Source organism: Pholcus phalangioides, unplaced genomic scaffold, assembly GCF_987345545.1.
Source record: "Pholcus phalangioides strain wild (caught in Gottingen) unplaced genomic scaffold, Ppha-v1.0 ptg000017l_1, whole genome shotgun sequence".
Classification (NCBI taxonomy): Eukaryota; Metazoa; Arthropoda; class Arachnida; order Araneae; family Pholcidae; genus Pholcus; species Pholcus phalangioides.
In genome coordinates, this window is record NW_028301610.1 from 66,731,741 (window position 1) to 66,747,500 (window position 15,760).

A 15,760-nucleotide genomic window follows, 5' to 3' on the forward strand; every position below is an offset into this window, starting at 1 on the left:
GATATATATTTACAGACTTATAAATTTTGTGTTCAAAAACAATAACTGGTTAAAGAAGAAAACAAACAGAATTTCGGCAAGAATCAAACATGAATTTAAAGTCCCAAAAACAAATAAACACCTTTTTCAAAAATGTTTCTTGTTTACTGCTCCAAAAATAATGAATTCATTTCAGTCGACAGCTCATAATTGTAACAATACATATGATGCTTTCATGTATGCAAAAAGTGTACAAAATTACGAAAATATATTTCAAGATTGTTTTCATAAAATACAATATAAATAGTGACATCAATAGGAAATATTGGAATAATTTAATCATAGCTGAAATAAACAAACATTTATTATGATGTCATGATACAAAAATAAAATAAAATAAATAATGAGAAAATAAAAATAAATAAAAAGGATATGTGTGTGTATATATATGTATATCTCTATGAGCATGTACGTAGTCATGTGAGTATGTATGTGTATATATGAAGGTTTTGTGAAACGAAAAGGAAAATTCATTTCATAGACTAATTATTTATACAAGAAATATCGTGATTCAACAATTTCAGATCTCACAATTCAAATTTTTAGTGTGCATAAATTTTTGAAATATTCATATACTATTACATAACATTTATTAACATAACGTACGGTACTTACAAAAAAAAAATGGCGGCAAAATATAATAATTTAATCCATAGGGCTGCCTGGAAGGACGTTATGTCCCTTGGGGTCCAATATGACTATTTATTGTGTTCATGTGTTGTTCTTTCTATGTGCTTTTGTTCTGTCTTTTATATGTATTTTGTGTTTGTTTTTGCCAATAAAAAAATGTCAACGGTAAGTGGAATCGCAACTTTCTCACTGATGTCTGGTACGTTCCCGATTTGAAATATCAGCTCTTCTCCGTAACGCATGCTCTCCAGAAAAATCTGTGTGATTTTTGTGAATAGGTATTGCTATGTTAAAAGAAATTGCCTGACTGTTGCAGTTGGACAAAAATCAAATAATGGTTTATTCATCATGAACATGGTTATTGAGAAACCAAAAGTGTCTGTACCAGTATTCGTTTCAAGTTCTGTGACACTCTCTGGCGAGTGACACCCTCCAGTTAATGCATGAGAGGTTGGTGCATCAAAATGAAAAACACTGTGAAAAATTTCTCAAGAAGAAGGGAATTTCAGTGTCTGCTGGTGACACTCAATTTTGTGTTGGGTGTGCGTATGGGAAGTCCCATAGAAAATCATTCAAGTCTCGAATAATTAGAGCAACACAACCAGGTGAACAAATCAATGCTGATGTTGTAGGACCCATACAAGAAGTCTCTGTTGGAGGTTCTCGTTTCATGCTGATTATGATGGATGACTACACCAAGTTTCGTCGTGTCTTCTTCTTGAAAGCGAAAAGTGAAGTGGCTTCTTGCATCGAGACTTTTCTCAACGAAATTAAAACAACAGGTCATGTTGTGAAGCAATTTCTGTGTGATTCCGGAACAGAATTTGTAAATAATGCAGTGAAGAAAATTCTTAATGATCGTGGTATTGAGATGCTCGTGTCCATGGTTGAAACACCTGAACAAAATTGGGCGGCTGAACATAAAAATCGCATAGTTGTGGAAGCAGCCAGGGCCATGGTTCATCATAAGCAACTTCCTAAGAAGCTGTGGGCAGAGGCATGCAATACTGTTGTATTCGTTCTCAACCACACAGGTCCGACTCCAGTAGATGGTAAAACACCGCATGAGCTGTGGTATGGTAAGCCAGACAATTTTAATTTCAAACGTCTACGAGTGTTTGGTAGTAGCTGTTATGCTCATCAACCAAAACAAAGGCTTCGAAAGTGTAACAAAGTCTTTGGAAGGACTGTCTGGTGGTTACCAGGCTCACGATGGATATCGTATGCACATACATGTAAAAATGCTGTCGAATTAACCTGTAACGTTACTTTCTGTAAAGAATAGTCATTCAAATCAGAAACTGTGGATTTCATCGAAAATTGTGATGAGTGCAGTGATGAAGATAACATTCAAGTGTCCCTGAGGACTGATGATGAACGCCAAGAAAATTTCTGGAAGGCGGTATCCTCTTCGAGAACGTAGACCACCTCCTTTTCTTACAGAAAATTATGTGCTGTTGGTCAGTACCTTGACCTGTGTTATCACTCCTACCAGTTATAGTGAAGCTGTAAGTTTGCCTGAAGCGAAAATGTGGCATCATGCTATGGAGGAAGAAATGAGGTCTCACGAAGAGAATCGAACATGGGAACTGACAGAACTTCCTACCGGTAAAAGAGTTCTTGACAACAAGTGGGTTTACCGAATCAAAACAAAAGCAGACGGATCACTTGACAAGGTGAAAGCTAGGCTTGTCACAAGAGGTTTTGCGTAGAGAAAAGGTCAAGATTATGATGACTTTTTTTATTGTCTTTTATGTGCCGTTTCCGGTAGTGAATCATGAGCTGAACGATAATTATTAACTAATTTATTATGGAACAATATTTACAACTGATTCCCGGCATGTTGTCATTCCCTTGAAGTGTTGCCACCTTCGTACAACATAATACTGTATTTTCTGGTGTTGCCAGATACATAACAATTCTCCCACACTAAATTAAGAGATGATTAATGATACAACGATACAATCAAAAGTTATACACAAGGATCAACATTTGAACAGTCACAAGTTCAATCTTTGAACTGGTTTTATGGAGCGAGTTGAATGTCTCAGTTGAGTAGTCTGAGCTGGAGGAAAAATATTTCTTGTTGATCGAGGTGTTGCATTGGAAGTTTGCTCTGTTTCAGTAGAAGCATCTACCATAGATAAAGTCTTGTGTTGGCAAATTGCGGGAATCTCTCGTTGACTTACATGATCACTAAAAGTGACAGATTTCTTTTGAGGGAAGTGTCTCATAGGAACTGATAGTCTAATAGGAGTTGGAGAAGACGGTCGATTGACTTCACACCGTCGAAGCTGTTCGAAATGTCTCTTGATAATGCATCCATCATCTAGTTCAACTAGGTAATGATCACGACCCAATTGTTGAACAACAGTTCCATACTTCCATGTGTCTTAGGTATTATTACACGTTGTCCACGAAGTAGAATTCCTTCTTGTAATGTTATTTCTGGGTCATATAAAGTTCCTTCCATCATATTTTTCTTTAGTTCACGAAGATCATCATCCAATTCTGTTTCTTTTCGGATTTCTTCAGAAGTAATTGTGTCTGTGGATATGTGTCTAATCACTGGTGCTTGCAGGATGTATTCATCATCAACAGTATTGACTTGTACATCTGTCAGGGGTAAGGGACTTTTCAACAAATAGTCTACATTTGCATGTTCCGATGATTTTCGATGTTTGATGTCATAGTCGAAGTTGGAAAGGAAATGTGCATACCGCAACATTCTTGTAGCTGACAATGCTGGAAGTTTTTTCTCTGGATGCAAGAGAGTCATCATTGGTTTATTGTCCACTACCAATGTGAATTTTCGACCGAAGATGTAATCATAGAACTTTCTGCATGCCCAATATACAGCTGTAGCTTCTCGATCGAGCTGGCTGTAATTTTTCTCGGCAGCTGTTAGTGATCTTGAAGCGAATGCAATAGGACGTTCACTTCCATCAGGCATAATATGCGATAATATTCCGGATAGACCATGTGGACTAGCATCAGTATCCAAAGTCACTGGAACTTCTGGAGTAAATGGTATGAGGACTTGGTCACTAGCAATTTCAGACTTGATTTTTATCCATGCTGCTTCACAATCAGCTGTCCAGTTGAATGGAATACTTTTCTTGAGAAGATTTAGTGGGTGAAGTAACCTTGATGCACTCTTGATGAATTTGGAGTAATACATAACTAAGCCCAAAAATTGTCTCAATTCGTCAACATTTTTTGGTCTGGGTGCTTCTTGAATAGCTTGAATCTTGGCTGGAGATTTGTTCAGTCCTTTGGAAGTTATAACATGTCCGAGGTATTCTACACTTTTTTCAAAAAATTTACATTTGTTGATATTTACATGCAAATTATATTTTCATAATTTATTTAGAACATTCAGCAAGTGTGTTGTGCATTCCTCATAAGTCTTGCCTTGTATAATTAAATCATCAAAATATGCAGTTACTCCATCTAAATCTTGAACAAACTGATCCATGAAAGAATGAAATTCGTTCGGTGCAGTTTTAATACCAAAAAACAATCTTTTTGCCAAATACACTGCTCAAAACAATTAGGGGAGCACATGGTTTTAACAAAATTACGCAAAGATGTATACCGATAAGTAACATAAAATGAATCATCCATAATTTAAAGCCTAGCAGGAAACGGAAGAAGAAAACTTCATATGCAAATCAAAGTTCATGACGTCAAAAACCAGAAAAAGGAGATAAGGGCAGAAATCGGGATGTTGCAGAAACGTCTGTTTTACTGCCGTAACTGTGAAATTCGATTGCGCAGTATTTTTTTTTGAGACAAGGTGACTTGAGGATGTCTCAACAACGTGATTTACCGGAATCCATGGCATGGCGTGTTATAGGCAGACTGGAATCCGGGCAAACACAACGTAGTGTCGCGGACGCTGTTGGAGTCGCCAGAAGTGTTGTTGCAAGGCTGTGGAATCGATTCCAAGAAACAGGAAATGTTAGACGTCGACCAGGGCAAGGTCGGCCATGCGTCACTACAGCAACTGATGACCGGTATATACGGTTAACTGCCCGTCGAAACAGAACAGAGAATGCTACGCAGCTGCAAAGACGGTTGCTCTTGGCAACAGGACGAAGGGTGTCCAGCCAAACAGTATGTAATCGGCTTCATGAGGGAGGGCTCTATGCACGTAGGCCAATGGTCTGCATTCCGTTGACCCCACGCCACCGTGCGGCCCGAAGAAGATGGGCTGCTGAACATCGAGATTGGGAGCAACATGATTGGAGCCAAGTGCTGTTTACAGACGAGTCCCGATTCAGTCTGGAGTGTGACACCCGACGTGTTCTGGTATGGAGGGACAGGGGCACTCAAAATAACCCCGCATTTGTTTGTGAAAGGTCACAATACAGACGAGCTGGTTGGATGGTATGGGGTGGAATCAGCATAGGCGGACGTACGGACCTGCATATCATTCGGAATGGCACTTTGACGGCCCGAAGGTATGCAGACGAGATACTGCTATCTCATGTCATCCCTTACGCTGGAGCCATTGGAGATTCCTTTGTTTTCCAGGATGATAATGCCTGACCGCATAGAGCTTGTCTGGTGGAGAACATGCTTGAAGCTGAAACAATACAGCGTATGGAATGGCCAGCGTGCTCTCCTGACGACGCATTGCTGCGTGACCAAGGCCGCCCGTTACTGTCCGAGACTTGCAGATTGCACTTCTTGAGGAGTGGAACAGTATTCCCCAAAGTCTGATCGATAACCTCATCGCATCCATGGCAAACAGGTGTGCAGCAGTCTTAGCTGTTCGAGGAGACCACACGCTCTATTAAAACTCATGCATCATGTCTAAACAGTACTTTTTTTTATCGTTTACATGTAACCAAATTGTTGCCCTAAATCATCTTTTTTCCATATTTTCAAAGAATTAAAGCTTAATTCCAAATTTTTTTACGTCTTTTTTCTGTATTGCGCATTGATACGCATGTACTATCCATTGTATGCCAATACGTGGCTGTCTCGCACGGTTTTCTTCACTTTTTTGCTTGCTCCCCTAATTGTTTTGAGCAGTGTAGGTACCTCGATGTGTAGAGATCGTTTGAACTTTTGCACTGTCTTCATCGACTGCTAAATGCAAATATGCTTTATGGATGTCCAAGGTGCAGAAATATGATCTACCTCGTAGCTTGTTGAATATATCTTCAATCTTGGGTATTGGGTGTCTGGCATCATGAAGTTGATTGTTTACTCACCTTGTAATCAGCACAAAGTCTTACAGAACCATCAGATTTTGGCACGATGACAAATGGAGTTCCCCATTCTGAATGATCCACTTTTTCTATGATCCCTTGATCACACAAGTTATCCAGTTCTTTTTCAACTTTTTCACGCAAAGCATATGGTACTGGACGGGGTTTAACAAACACTGGTTTGGCATCTTTCCGCAATTTTAGGGAGCATATATGATCTGGAATCTTGCCCACTGTTTGTTCAAAAACGTCAGAGTATTCATTGACAATACTAGGAACAGGGGATGTACCACCTTCTGATTCTTAATAAGAATCAGCTTCTTAACTATGGATTTGATCTTTAGTTAAGAATCGAGAGAGAACTTTGCTACCACATTCTTAACTAAGAATCGTTTTTGTTCCATAGTTAAGAATCGAGTTAAGAACCAAGGCTACCCTTCTTAGCTTGATTCTTAGTAAAAAATTTTTTTTCTTCTATGCGAGATAACTTAAATTCTTTTTTTAATAGAAGTTTTCTATGATTCATATTTCAAAAAATGGAAAAAAAAAATTAACAATGCATTTTTATTTCAAAATAAGGAATTCGTCAGACTTTTTAAGTTATCGGAAAGTTATCTGAAGGTTGTGTGGGAGAGTTGAAAACAGTGTTAGAGTCTATATACAGCACATATATGTTGAATAATAGTGATAAAATATCGGATTATTTCAATAAAGTTTGATAAATTTTGCTACATTTATCAAATTTACCAGTGATTATGCATAATTCTCAAATTTTCAATCCATAAATATCATGAGCAATGAGTCGTAAATACAATTTTTTTCATATTATGGGAACTTAATATAACTCATATTATGGAATTATTAAATTAAAATCCTATATGATTTGAAATTTTGTATTAGTTTAAAACTTGAGAGAAAATTGAATTTCGCCCACAAAATATGTGAGATAAAGCTTCAATCGGCCGAAATATAATTGTACATAAATTAAAAATCATTATTAACCTGCTGCTGCGTTTGTTTTTTTCACATACTTCGGTGTACGTGAAAAAGCCAACATCACCGAAGCGATGACCATTTTTAATATTGGTGTATTATCTGATCACTATATATTATTTTTATGTGGCCACGAAGCAGCTATGCAATACATGTACAGTACCACGTTCATTTCGCCATGACAATTAATTTAAAGAAACATGAAGCATATTATAAAAATTATTGTTAGTCTTGTAATGTTAGCTTCACTTACATACATAATGTAAACACAACGATGATTAATTTATCGCATTAACCATGGTTTGACAATTATGCATAATGACCTACAAATGTGATAGATTCACGGTATATGAGCAAAATTTATCAAACTTACCGAAATGGCCGGTGATTATTTATATAATAACCGCAGCTCTTTATCACTTTCACCATGACATATATAGCATAGCCCCTCTTCATGGAGGGTGGCAGGGATCCATCCCAGTGAACGTGGGATGAATCTTTGATTCGGATGATTAAGTATGGATATGTTTGTTTTTTACTGTAACATGTTAAAAAAGTATTATATATTTATCATTTCTTCAAAACCGTATTCACATTTGCTGAAATAATCTCCGCCATTTTTTCAGGCTAGCGTCGTTCTAAAATTTCTTTTCCTTTTTATCTTGTCAACAACAAGCTGTTGTTAATTTTTAGCTGGGCGCTGATTGGCCAATGGCGAAATTCCCTAAAATGGAAATTTATCGGCCTGTCCATCGTCACGTGACCTTAAGAATAACTTTTAACAATCACATCGTGGTTGCATTCGGAGCTCGATTCTTAACGTGATTTTTACAAACCGATTCTTACGTATGGATGATTGGTTATTAAGAATCAGAAGGTGGTACACCCCCAGATCTTTTTAAAGCACAGACAGGTATATGCTTGACACTTGAGGAATAATGAATGTCATTTATGTTGATATCCAATTCACGCATCCAATTTCGACCAAGGATAGGTTCTCTCTTCAAATTGACAAGGTATAATTTTTCTTCACTGGATTTAGCATTGTAGCATACAGTCACTTTGACGTATCCGATAGGTTTGGATATTTCACCTGTATAACTTCGGAAAAATATATTTGTTTTCAGGATTGGAGATTTAGGTTTAAGCGTGTTGGGGGCAGAGCGTGTCGACTGAGCTGAAGAAAGAAAAACAACGATCGGAAGTTCATTTTGAACTCTAACTTTTATTCTATAAAAGTTGCAAAGAAAAGATCATTTATGTTCATCAGAAAATACGGCCGGCAATCAAAAGGGCGAGACAAATCAAATCCCGACATACATACATGAAAAAAACAGACATCTCACATATAGAGAAAAAACCAGTCTATATATCCGTGCTCCCGAGGGTGAGAACACTCCGCCGCCGCCGATTTGCATATAGCGTTGGAACAACCGGTTCCCGCATGTGCATGGAGGGGGGAGGATTCCTCAAACAATTTCAGTGCTTCTTGAAGACAACAGACCTCTCCGCGCCATTTACAGAATGATTAATAATCTATATATTTATAAAAACGAATGTATGTCTGTTTGTCCTTTATGCATTATTACACCATTCATCTGATCGCCAAGGTTTCTGGCAGTTTTAAAAAAAAAATTTTTTTTCCCTCTCTTTCATTTCCTTGAAATTTCTTTTCTTCTGAGATCGCAGCAATGCACTACGGGTAAGCTAGTTATTAAAAAAAATCAACTACAATTATATTTAAAATACAGAAAAAATAAGCTATATATATACAAAAAAATATCTACACAATTATATAAAATGTACAACAGCAAGAGCAAAATAATTTGTGCAGCTCTAAGTAAAGATGACTCGAGCTAATGGTGATCTTGTCGTTATGTGGGAAATTCCTTCTTATTTTAGACCCCAGGGACCTCTCAGTTACCGGAAACCACCCGAGGACCTGCTGGCAAACCGGTAAGGGCCAGAATGTTTGCTTAGTTTGGCTGTTGAACGAGAACGGACCAGAGGTCGGGCTACTGATGTCCCATATAAATTAATTTCCCTTATGACGACGATGTCGCTATTTTCGTGGAGGGGTCTGGTTCATATTCTGTGTAGGTTGGGCAAGGCTTAAGGGTTCGTCCTGAAAAATATTTTTATTTCCATTAAAGGACCTCCTGGGGGAGTTATTGCAAGTCTCGTTATGTGAAAAACATAGAGTTGTACTCACTTGTTTCCGGCTTGGGGCTGCAGATCTCCATCGGAACATTTCATTTATTTTTGTGTTATTTGTTTAATGTTTACTTGGTCGGGAGAGTCTGATCAGCTCTCCGGATTGTGTCATGTTGCCAGATTTCCGATGTGATATTTTCTTTGTGATGTTTATTATTTATTAACGCATGAGTATGCAAATGAGATTTTTGTTGAGGCGAAAAAGCCTTGTGAGGACATGTGGTCCTAAAATTTTATGAAAAAGGTGTATAAATTCCTCCCTCTTTGGCTAACACTTGCGCTCTTCCTTTGTTTTGTTCATTCAACTGAAGCCCTCTAGTTGGACGGTTCTCCGTCTTGCTACCATATCATTTGGCCTTAGGCTGGGAAAATGATCCAATAGTTATTCAAAATGAAATAGTTTATAGTGACTGATATTGTTTCCCGGCAGGTCTGGAATCGAAAGCATTATTTTATCTTCATAGTTGAAAATACTTCATTGCTGATGATAGGCGGAAAATAATGTAGCGGCTGGCCTTGTCAAGGCTACGTGCAGTAACGTAATTTGGAGATCCGGCCCTCAACCGAGAGGCCCCCTGGAGCTGATCGAGGTGGTCCGACCCTCAACCTAGAGGCCCCCTGGAGCTGATGGAGGTGGTCCGGCCCTCAACCTAGAGGCCCCCTGGAGCTGATCGAGGTGGTCTGGCCCTCAACCAAGAGGCCCCTGCTGGAATAGATCCGGCCCTCAACCGAGAGGCCCCCTGGAGCTGATCGAGGTGATCCGGCTCTCAACCGAGAGACCTCCACTGGTACTGATGGGGCTACATAGCACCGAAGTGACTATCAACGTCGGACGTCCGACCGGCGTATAAGATTGACTATTGATGACCATAAACCGGTGAGACCATATATTTTTGTCAATGTTGAATAGAGGGTTTTATGTTGAATTAATCTAGTGTTAAGATTGTGTAACTTATACATTCGAACCTAATAAATAATATTTTCATGCGAAAGTTTATTTGTAATAATTTTCCACTTGTTTGCTACTACAATTACTGGATATTTCAAACCGGGCAAGCAACTCCCATAAGGGACGTTGCACCTGAAACCTCCCCACAAAATTCCAGAGGATCACATTTTCTACAAATGGAATATGTATATTTCTTGTTTTTTTTTTATAGACAACCAACCCTCCCTTGCAGCATCTGACAGCTTGACTTCATTCCCCCCAAACAAAGAAAAACAGAAAACGTGTAAACACAGATGTTTCCTCTCGTCATTGCGTATATACAAAAAAATATGTGTAATATGATATGAGCTAGTGGCGCAGTGTTCCAGTTGATGGAGCACCTTATTTTATTCAACGATTCTTCGTATGTTTCCTGCATAAAAAATTAAAAATAATATAGAATAAATATTTTGGAGTACAGCCAACAATATAACGTAAAATTTTTTTTTTGAGGCAATCTTTTTTGTATCACAAAAAAATATATAAAATTTATTGTAAATACAAAGATTTTAAATAATGCATCACAGCTGAAGATCATGGATTGCCTTGTGTAGTGGTGTCATCTATGATTGAAAAGGAAAGTTCTAAGTAAATGGTAAACCTATTTTTATATATTTATAATTGAATTCAACGGTTTGAGAAGCTAGTCAAGTTGGGTGTTCCATGCAGTGGAACACTGAGCAACAAATGGTTAAGGGTTATAAACCAAAATCTAAGGTGTATTAAATGTATTTGTCTAATTTTGTGTGCGCGCAGTGTTTTATATACATGATATATTAAGTGATATTTTAAAAAATTCCCACATACATTAATTGAGTGAAATGACTTCTGCCAAAATTTGGGATTAGAGTTGGAGTAAAAACGTTGTGAAGTTATGTGATGCATAAATGAAATATTTTAATATCAAAAAGTATAGAGACTAATTGAGGCCAAACATAAATGTTGTATAAATTAGAATCATACAAATGAGGTTCCACTGTAAATAAGTCTCTGGAAATACAATTTCCTGTTCCTGATGGTTCCAAAATGTTGGGAATTTTGAAACCCTACTTGCGCCCTCTGTTGATGCACTTGTCATCTTGCTATTAGAGTGTTACTGGTGACAGATGGTTTAATTTTTTTTTATGATGGTATTTGCAGGTTTTTAATACTGATTTTTAAATGTTTTTTTAGGTAGCTGCTAATGAATCTCAATCAGAAGGAATGATGAGTGTTATGATAGATGACTTGAAGCCTGGTGAACTATATTCTTTTTTATTTTATGTTGTTAGTCACAGCTTGAGAAGTGAAGGAATTGGTTTACAAACAAGAACAAGTAAGTTGTACGTTATATTACTTCAGCTTCCTTTTTATATGAAATTTCTTCTTAGAGTCAAATTTAGAGTTTTCTTCTAGTGATCATTGAGATATTAGTTTTCTCTAATTTTTCTTTGTGTAAAGCTTATAACAAAAGAATGGTTGTTTTTTTTTTGAAGGAACAAATTTAATTTTTTAAGAGAAATGATAGCTGAAATTTTCAAAGTTTGGTTGGAATCAGGGTTTTAAGTCAATGGCACAAATTCAGTACAAAGCTGTCCTTGGTTACATAACGGCATACCCTTTGTTCGTAAAAAAGCACACTTGTACATTCCACCCCCTCTGGTTCATGGATAGCCTTTCGTTTGAAAATAAAAGAGCGTTCAGAGAGTGTTAAAGTGAACAAGGTGGCCTGTTATTGTTTACTGATAAAAGAAGGCTGTGGAAGAGAAATGAATAGGAGTGAGTTTAAAGGAAGTTGAATCTAGGTTGGCAGGTAACATTGGCACTGACCCGCAAAATCATTTTTCAGGCATGTCTATGGTGAATGTAAGGGGACAGTTGCCCCCTCATTAGAAGGGTCTAGGCCAGAAAGTAATGCAAGCATATGTAGTGCATTCAACAATTTTTTTGCATCACTTTTTAATCAAGATAGTGATGTATCATGGGGTATAAAGCCCTGAACGATAACCATTTAGCAGATGTGAAAGTCCTATAACTTATAAAAAATGTTTGTGCGAGCAAAGCACCAGGACTAAATGATATCTATCCTAGGGCTCACAGGGATATGCTAATGAATTGTTGGGGCCAGTTCCACCGATTTACTGCAGTAGTGTTGCTGACGGTATAGTCCCAAACGACTGTCTCTTATTGGATAGATGTCACAAGTGGAGTCCCTCAGGGAAGTGTACTTGGCCCCATACTTTTTTCTCACTTTATATCTATAAACTCTTTTGATGGGATTGTTAGCAAATTTGCAGATGATGTGAAGTTAATTTTGGTAGTCAAAAAAGTGAATGGAATGCTTGGATTCATTTTGAAAAAGGTTTCTTCGTGTTCTCCTAAAATCATACTTTCGCTTTTCTGAGGCTTAGTTCATCCTGGACTGGAGTATGGTTTTGGAGATCATAACTAGAGAGGGATGTAGACTTGGTTGAGGGGGTGCAGAGAAGAGCTGCATGTGTCCTTGTTGGCACATTAGGCTTGAGTTATGAAGAGACGTCATTTTTGAATATGTTCACATTGGATGAACGCAGGTGTTGGGGAGATACGATCGAAGTGTTCAAAATTTTCAAAGGTGCGAATAGGTTGAACCATGACTTATTAATTCGCCGTCAATCAACTGCTTTTACAAGGGCACACCAGTATCGATTGGTAAGGGACACTTCTAGGTTATGGTGTCGCAGGGAATTTTTCTCTAATAGTGTTTTTAATAAATGGAATAGCTTACTCCTGGAGGTAGTAAATTGTAACACAATTGACCATGGGTGGAGATACGGGGGGGGGGGGGCGTGGGTCACAATGCCCCCCCCCCCCAGCGTCAAAGGTGGAGTCGACTGATCTAATGTATATATGAATTGATATCATCATCGTGCCCCCCCCCCCCAGACTTCCAAGTCTATCTCCACCTATGCAATTGACACATTTAAAAAGAAATATGATAAACATGTTGGGGTAAATTGAGAAGTTATCCATACTTAGAATAAGACAACCATAAGTATTCTTCATGGACATTGTATAATATTTTATCATGTATATATAGTCCTCAGTTTTTATAAGTGCAATTTTAGTTGGGAGTTGGTTGCTGTATTTTAGAAATACATGACATCTATATTTGTTATGAGCATCTTTTTCTCAGCCACTTCGTTAGGCATTTTGACTGTTGTGGCCTTCTATTTGTATAGGCGGGGATCAAAACAATATAGGGGAGTTGCTCCAGACCAACCTAAATAGAATTGCAACATGGGCAAATGAATAGAGAATGATGTTTAGCATTTACATGTGCATGGTGGCACAGTTTGACCAAACTGGTCCTTATGCCAATAAATTTAAAATCCAATCCTACAAGTGCATGGTTGCTCATTTTGGTTCAATCAACCCATGTTTCACTTATGAGTGAAACGTGGGTTATTATTTAGTTAACACTATTATTCTGGATGGTATCTATGTATTCTTATTGACGATCAGCTCAGTTATTTTGAACACTGTTCAGCAGTGGTCAAAAGCAAACAGAATGCTCAGTTTTATTCTTAAGCAGGTGTCTTTGCTTTTGCCTATAGTCATTCTACATTTCTGGGGCTTAGTTTGTCCTGGACTGAAGTATGCTGTTAGGATTTAGAGACCTTACATGCAGAGGGATATAGACTTAGTTGAGGGTGTGCAGAGAAGAGCTACATGTGTTCTTGTTGCTGCCCAAGGCTTGAGCTATGAAGAAAGAGACCTGATTTCTTGAATATGTTAACATTGGAAGGACGCTAGTGCATCAGGGAGACATGATTGAAGTTTTTAAAATTTTCAATGGGATGGATAAGATATACCATGAATTATTAATGTGCTGTCAATCAACTGTTCTCCCACAATGGGACACCAGTATCGATTGGTAAGGGACAACTCAAAGTTGTGGTGTCGCAGGGAATATTTCTCTTAATAGTGTTGTGAATGCCTCCAGGGGTTGTGAATTCAAACACAATTGTCACATTTAAAACAAATAATAATATTGGGGTAAATCGAGAGGCTATCCATTTTTAGATAAGACAACCATAAATATTTTTTGTGGGCAGTGTATTGTATTTTATTATGTATATATATAGTTTTTAGTCACACTTTTAATTGGGTTGCATTGTTTTAGAAATATGACATCCATATTTGTTATGGGCATCTTTTTTTGTCAGCCACCTCGTTGGATATTTTGCCTTGTATTTGTAAGTATAATAAAAAAATGTGTAAATTTTTGATTGTGTCTTTTTTTTTTCAGAACCAGTTATAGATTCTGTTATTCACATTGTCATTGATGAACAAGAGACCAAAACCCTAGGAATAAAATATACTCCAACTCCAATACGTAATGTAGTTTTTGATCGTTATAGAATCCAATTGAGTGATAAAAGCATTCCGGGTCAAGAAAAACTTCAAAATGACACAAACAGATTAGTGATCTTCGATAATTTGGTACCTGGTAGACTCTACAATATAAGTATATGGACTGTTAGTGGAGGTGTATATAGTGTTCCTATACATAGGCAAGCAAGATTATGTAAGTCAGAATTTATTGCAGTACTAAAATTATTTTCATATTTTGATATTCATGTCAATAATTTACAAGATACCTTCGTGGCACTCCAGGTTCCATTTGATCTTGATCTAGCAAAATAATTATCGTTTGTCCCAGTTACGTATGTGTCTAAAAAACATTTTGTTTAATAATTTAAATACAATTAAAAATATAATATCAAAACTAATTGGAAATCAGTTTGAGCATGGTATTTGTAATTAAAATGAATGTACTCATAGCCATCTGAAGCTTGATCTAATACCCAGAATGACACCAAACTCAGTGGGGGTTAATATTATTATTATTATTTTTATTCATTTAGCAAGAAATATACAAACATACATACACAAATACAAACAACTTTTCATCCAGACGAACATGATTGTCACATACTGATGATAGTTTTTGATATAAAAAAAGTACAATGTGTGAAGGGGGTAAAATATCTACATATACACTTATATATATGAACACAAATATAAATGGGGGGAAGTGATAGTTAAATATCAAGTAATAGATAGGTGAAGGAGGAAAAACAAAATTAAAAGTTGTAACATCGTGGCAACACGTGGTGGGTGCATTTTACATATCAAAATTAGAGATAATACGTATGATTTGAATAATTGAGCTACTGTCATAAAAGAGCAAAATGTTTAAGATGCTGATAAATATAGGGGGAAAAAAACAATAACTTTAATTAGTGTGGGAACAAATGCTTCAAAAATTTTTAAAGTGCATGGAGTAAAGCAGGAATAATATGTAAAGAAAAGTTGATATATTTAGTTTTAGAGATATATACCTTTCTTGTTGTCAATGAGGGCCAGATATCTCAAGTAGATAGGTGCTTCCAAAATAGAATCCTTTCAGATGATACCAGACAGTATTAAGTGTGTTCATCTCTCACAAATGAATTAAGGCACTCACGGAAAGACAGATGACACAGCATTAACAAGTAACAGGTTTATTGCAATAATTAACGGTTAAACATGATTATGTTAGAATTTAAGGTGTGCTATACAGCACTAAGGGCTGCGAGAAAACAGAATATAAATTTACATTTGAGAATTAATGGTTGTAACAAGCGAGTGAGCAAATTAAAGCAACTGC

At 37.0% G+C, this 15,760-nt stretch overlaps 1 protein-coding gene across 1 annotated transcript in view; it reads left to right on the forward strand.

The window, feature by feature from the left end:
* Positions 1–15,760, forward strand: part of LOC149074660 (tyrosine-protein phosphatase 10D-like) — a 403,111-nt gene that overhangs the window by 247,523 nt on the left and 139,828 nt on the right. Inside the window, exons 13-14 of the mRNA XM_089247098.1 lie at positions 11,260–11,401; positions 14,357–14,635. Coding sequence (XP_089103224.1) covers positions 11,260–11,401; positions 14,357–14,635 — 421 coding nt within the window. The remainder of the gene's footprint in view (positions 1–11,259; positions 11,402–14,356; positions 14,636–15,760) is intronic.